This window comes from Aphelocoma coerulescens, chromosome 9 (genome assembly GCF_041296385.1).
Source record: "Aphelocoma coerulescens isolate FSJ_1873_10779 chromosome 9, UR_Acoe_1.0, whole genome shotgun sequence".
NCBI classification, from domain to species: Eukaryota; Metazoa; Chordata; class Aves; order Passeriformes; family Corvidae; genus Aphelocoma; species Aphelocoma coerulescens.
Genome location: NC_091023.1, coordinates 10,867,911 through 10,873,585, shown reverse-complemented (window position 1 = coordinate 10,873,585; position 5,675 = coordinate 10,867,911). Strand labels below are relative to the sequence as shown.

At 48.9% G+C, this 5,675-nt stretch overlaps 1 protein-coding gene across 2 annotated transcripts; it reads right to left on the bottom strand.

Annotated features, from left to right (window-relative positions):
• Positions 1 to 249: 249 nt before the first annotated feature.
• Positions 250 to 3,806, bottom strand: MRPL44 (mitochondrial ribosomal protein L44). 2 transcript variants are annotated; one of them, XM_069024671.1, is made up of 4 exons: positions 3,604 to 3,806; positions 2,833 to 3,301; positions 1,772 to 1,932; positions 250 to 583 (listed from the first exon to the last, which is right to left on the bottom strand). In XM_069024671.1, the coding sequence occupies exons 1-4, from the start codon at positions 3,777 to 3,779 to the stop codon at positions 412 to 414; spliced, it is 978 nt and encodes a 325-aa protein (XP_068880772.1). In that variant the 5' UTR covers positions 3,780 to 3,806; the 3' UTR covers positions 250 to 411. The 2 variants fall into 2 exon arrangements, with proteins under 2 accessions (XP_068880772.1, XP_068880771.1); XM_069024670.1 differs by having other exon boundaries at positions 1,772 to 1,950; positions 3,604 to 3,804.
• Between the last annotated feature and the right edge of the window lie 1,869 nt (positions 3,807 to 5,675).

The following is a 5,675-nucleotide window of genomic DNA, read 5'->3' as shown; positions in this document are numbered from 1 at the left end:
AAATCCAAATGCAATCCAAAGGCTGATGTTGCATATGTTAATTCAACTCAGCTTATTAACAGTCCTCTCCAAACAACCTCCAAGGAAGCACTCATGAAACCTCTTTCTGTACAGTGAGATTTTATCACACATTATTAAACATCACTAAAAATGATCTCCTGTGATGTACAGAAAAACTTCTCAGCCAAAAGGCAAAAATTCAGAATAAGGGCACTTCTGTTACATTTAGAAAAATGCGCAAACATTAAACATTGTGCAAAAGGAAAAGACTTTATTTAACACCATATTTGATTTGGAAGTTTCAAGCACTGAAGACCAGAAAAACAAACAGTATTTTGCTTTTCCAAATACACCTGTATTCAGCATGGAAGCCATCAATTTTTAAGATAAATCAGAAATGTCTTTTAGCATCTAGTTACTGCTGATTGCCTTTTCAGCTGCCAATCCTTGTCTGGGTTTCGAGTAATCCCATGGTCTCCTGTTCTCAGTGTATCCATAGAGCTTCCGCAGTGCCACACGCGCAGCCTCCTCCTCTGCAGCCAGCAATGTTTCACCAGGGCCTTCAGCTAAGATCTTCTTATCACTTGGGGAAAGAAACCAAAATTACAACCACTTCCATCATGAAACCCTGAACACTGCTGTGTACCATGAATAAAACAGACTGGTTTATTCTCCAGCATCTGTGAATACCGATTTCTATATACACACAATGGAAACATTTCTGTTGGTCTTTCCTGCAATGGTGATTGTATATTCAATAATGGAAACTCAGATCAGAAATGTGTCCATTTCCTGGAAGAACAACACTGTTCATTTAGGTTCCTAACACAGCACTGACTCTTTAAAGCATTCAGTTTGTTAGCCCTGATAAAAATATGCCAACTCATTACTCTGGTTAGCTTAAGCAGGAACTGAAATGCTTTTGTCTTTTCTCCCCTCTGATAAAGAAGCATTTCAAACTGCTTCAAAAGGACTGACAGAGAAGCTCTCTCTGTTATGAATTACATGCTCAGCTCTGTTTAACAAGCACCTATGGGCACTAAATAGGAGCAGAGAAGGGACACCACACATGGCAAAAGAGAAATAATCAAAGTTCCTTTCCTTTTTATAAAAAACATCTTAGGAGGTATAGAAACCAAAGCAGGGTAAAGCAGAGCAAGTTAAGGCAGCCTTCCCACGTGTTTACCTGCAGTTCCTTTAGGAAAGGAGCAGTGATGTGGGTTCTGTTCTGCCCCTCAGGAGCGATGTCACTCCCGGGAAAGAGACCAGGACAAGCACTGACACAAGCACACCAGGGACAACTGGCACTTCCTAAATCTTGCCTGGACACAGGCACTCCTGTGGCCCAGTTTACAGTGCTGCTGATTTGAAAATGAAAAGGCTTCTCTGGAACTTAAATGATTCTCTCTGTCATCCCACCTCCCTTGATGTCTCTTTATGCTTGCCTAAGCCCTGGATACAGCTGTCATCCCTCCAAAGCCACCCGGTTAGGCTGTTCCCAAAGTTCCTGTGTCAGGTCACCCAAAGCACACCCAGGTTCTTTGGTACACCCCATTTAGCCTTTGGAGCCCTTAATCAGAGACTGTTTATGTATCACCACAGCGAGCTGTGGCCAATGCTTAAAAGGCTCATTTTATATGGAAGTTACTATCAGGTTTCTTTTCTGGAACAACTTGACTGAAAAGCATGAGTAGAAAAGTAAAAGACCATCTTCCCTCTTCCCCTCTCCTCCAATTAAACACATTTAACTTTAAATTAATATTGCACTAACCAGTACAACCCAACAAAGTAGACTGGCAGAACCGTACTGACTCCCAGCTGCCTGGTAATTCTTGGTTCTGGAGCAGAGATATTCCTCTTGGTCAGTTCTTCTAGCAGTAAGCCCATAGGATTTACAACTTCCCAGATCTCAAACAGGTCTTTTCCAATCAGCTGGGGAATAAAAAAGTCCTAAACAAGAATACTTAGAAGTTACAATTAATGGCTTGAGTTTTTGGTGTCTCCTAATAAAAACACAGTATGAAGAGACAATGAATTGCTGAAATGAATGATAAAGCTGCCTCAGTGCCCCATCCCAGTGCTTGAGTCTCTGATTGTGGTTTAGCCACTGGCAGATGTGTGCCCAGGGCAAAGTCAGCCCCAGACCCAGGGAAGGGACAGCTCCAGCCTGAGAGAGGAGCTGTGACAACAGAGAAGTCGTGACAATACAAGGGAACGTGCAAACATATGAGTCTTTTACCTGCCTGGATCACTCTCTTGTCTGTAAACTGCTCCTTGCTCTTAGACACCTCTCAATGGTTTTGTATCAGAAAGAACATTTTAAAAAACACTTCTCCATTGCAAAACTAAAATAAGTGAAAAGGATGACTGAAACAACAATAGCTGCTAGAACTACTTTGTCACACTGAATTTTAATAGAAATATTTCTGTATGAAATATCTTCAGGGGCTTGCACTCCTACATGCAAAACTATGAACTCATCCCTGTTTATATACAACAGGGTTTTTTTAAATTGAAGACATATGAAATCTCACATGGAATAATTTCATTATCTGATAGTACAGTGCATGGAATATAATGCTTTCCCTTAGCAACTTTCAGCAAATATAAATATCACCATCATAAACCAAAAGTGTATGATTTTATGTACTTGATCAGCCTTAATGAAAAAATCCCCCACTAAAATCCCCAACCCCCAAAACCCCAGCTGGCCACCACCAAAAACCAACAGATCTCATTGTTAAATTGTCTTCTTACAGGTACTGTCAAACTCCTCCCAGCCTCCCTGGATCTCTCACCATCCAAGTACAAACCAGCATTTAATGAACCTACCCTGACAAAGATCCCGGTTCTCTCGGGCCCACTGCTTTCCAGCAGGGCTCCTATCACGGCGAGGAACGTCCTCTGCAGCACGTCTGGTGGGGCAGGAAAATCCCTGCAAAGCGCCAGGTCCTGTACGGACAGGTTTTGAGCCACATAAGAGACAAGTTCCTGACTGGTAAGAAAATTAACAAGTGCTTCTATGCCCTTTGCAGGTAACTCTGGGTAGGCGCCTTCGAAGCACTGCGCCAGGTAAGCGCGGGCGAAGCGCAGCCCTCGCTCCGCAAGCCCGGTGTTGTCCTGGAGCTGAAGAGCGACCGCGTCCTTGTCCAGCCCCAGCTGCCGGCGCCTCGTCTCTTCGCTTTCGATGTAACAGGGATTAACAAACGCAGTCTTGAGAAGGTCCAGAGCGAAGTTTTCCTGCAGCCGGTGGCTGAAGGCCTGGATCTCCGCATGGTAATCCCAGTTGGGCTTCTCGGACCTGCGGGCGCGGAAAGGGAACCAGCTCAGGAACAGAACGCGTTACCCGCCCCGCGCCTTTCGAAGGGGAACGAGAAATGAAATTGAGCTTGAATACCAAACCCAGAATTTAAATCCCTGGGGTCAGACTCTGTCGGTTCCGCATCACCGTCTGCCTGCCCCGTTCAACCGGGGCTACGCCAACCTGCGGAGCTCAACCTCTTCTGCTCCACAGCGTAACCAGACGGGGCCAAAACATTTTGATTTACCCCCTTTCTGGGGCCGTCGCACCCCTTCCCCGAGCCGACCGTCCTCGCCGCTTACCGCCTCTGCGGAGGTGCCTGCAGCCGCTGCAGCTCCAGGTACGCCCGGAGCCACCGCTTCTTTTCGGGGGGCGGCGCGGTGCTGAGCGCGGTGCTGGGAGCGGTGCTGAGAGTGGTGCCGAGCCCGGCGCCGGCCAGGAGCGGCCGCACCACCCGCAGGAGCAGCCGCGCGGCCATGGCGGGTGCGGGCAGAGCCGGCTCCGCCCCTCGGCTTCCGGGCGGAAACGCTCCCGGCCGGGGCGGCGGAACCGGGTCCGGGCTCTGCGGCCGCCGGACAGCCCCGGCCCGGAGACACGAGCGAGGACAGGAGTGGGGCAGCTGCACTGCCGGGACTCCGGCTTGGGCCGCTGGGGTGTTTCGGGTGGGACCCTCAGGCTGGGCACCCGTCCGCGCTCAGGCCGCGGCAGCGCCGTGGTGTGGCCGAGCAGCCCCGCGGTGTGAGCGAGCAGCTGGCAGCGGGTCCCGGGGCAGCGGCACTCGCCGAACGTGCCCCACGGGCGGGTCCTCAGGTGGCGGCGTTCTAAAATCTTTGAGTTCCATTCCCACGTGCAAGACAAAAGTCCGGTTTTACGCACTTAAAAGAAGCTTTATTTATGACTGTCGCCTATACAGTTCTTTGTACAATCGCTCAGCCCTCATTTGCACCATCAGAGTTCTTACAGTACACCCTCAGTGCAAAGGTCATGATATAAAACGCAGGAAAATGCAGAAAACGTGCAAAGCAGGTCTGGCCCTTTTAATCGTCTTTACTGAAAGACAAAGGCACACACTTGAACATTCACGGTAAGAAAACATGCACACCAAACACCCCTATGGAATCACAGAACACAGAAAACAAAGCTCAGAAAAAATATATGCCACAGTCCCATGGGAAAAGCCGAGGAAGCAGGTACAGCAGCCTGTGCAGCAGCGCAACAGCCAGACACTGAGCCCACCCTGACTCCACAGCACAGGAAGGGGTGAGAGCAGCATTCCTGCTGACATCTGCAGCACTTGTACCTAAATCCTCAGGCCGCCTCATGTTGCTGCTCCCGGAATCCAGTCCAGGGCACTGCGGCACTGCCCCCGAGCCCCGCGTGCAAGCCCCAGCAGCGCCCTGGGTCCCACCGTGCAGGGGCAGCCCGGGCACTGTGCCGCGGCCTCAGTGCTGCGGGGTGAGCGAGGACAGCGCTGAAACAGACTCCGGCTCCTTCTCCTCTGCAGCCGCTGTGCATCATCCATCATCTCTTCACCCCGCTGTGCCCTGCTACAGCACAAAAAGGGTTCTGCACAGGGGGCTAGGTCCAGCTGTGCTATGGAAGGTTCCCTCTGAACACCGTTGCGGCGGCACTGCCGGTCTCCGGCACGCTGGCACGAGTGGTCCCGTGCTCCGCGGGGAAGGGGCTGCGGCTGCTGCAGCCGTTCAGGGGCATGAAGGCACCAGCCTGCAGGGAGCTCCCTCAGCACCCCTGTGCCCATATCTACCAAATAAGGTGGATCATGAGGCTGAGCAGGGGATGTTTAAACTGATCCTGGTACCAGGGCACTCCAGGCTGGCTCCCCATTTCTGACCCTGACACCAGCACCAGAACCTGCAGGGGATGGCAGCCTGCACTGGGCTGTCACATGCCCACCTGCTGCTTTAGAGCTGTTCAGGCCACTGCCACTACTTACTTCAAAGACTAATAGTTTAGATAAAATCTCAGATAAATTCTCTTAAAATTATATTAAACAATGGTTTGGGGCTGGGCTTTTTTTGAGAGAGTTTTATTAAAGATACTACATCAAAATCTTGTACTCCATAATATGTTGATCACTCACAGACTGACTTGTTTAAAAATGTATTTTATAGAAAAACATCTGTAAAATTAAACCTAAAAAAAATACATATTACACACCTCTGGACAATCTGCATGTTAGCAAAGAATTCCTTTTATTATTCAACCTGAACATGTACTTAAACAAGGAACATACTCATGAAACAGGACACACTTCTTGATTATGGCCCACCTCAAACTACTTGGACTAAAGGAAAACTAGTGCAATTGTTTAATTGCATCTAACAACAGAAGAATAAAAATGACTTTTTATTCC

What these genes read in the sequence shown, in the direction of transcription:
- MRPL44 (XM_069024670.1), bottom strand. Translation starts at nt 3,779, where the DNA reads ATGGCCGCGCGGCTGCTCCTGCGGGTGGTGCGGCCGCTCCTGGCCGGC. An exon ending in GAACCGGGATCTTTGTCAGG is followed by an intron (nt 1,951 to 2,832) that starts GTAGGTTCATTA and finishes ATTCTTGTTTAG; the next exon opens with GACTTTTTTATTCCCCAGCT. An exon ending in TACTTTGTTGGGTTGTACTG is followed by an intron (nt 584 to 1,771) that starts GTTAGTGCAATA and finishes TCTTTCCCCAAG; the next exon opens with TGATAAGAAGATCTTAGCTG.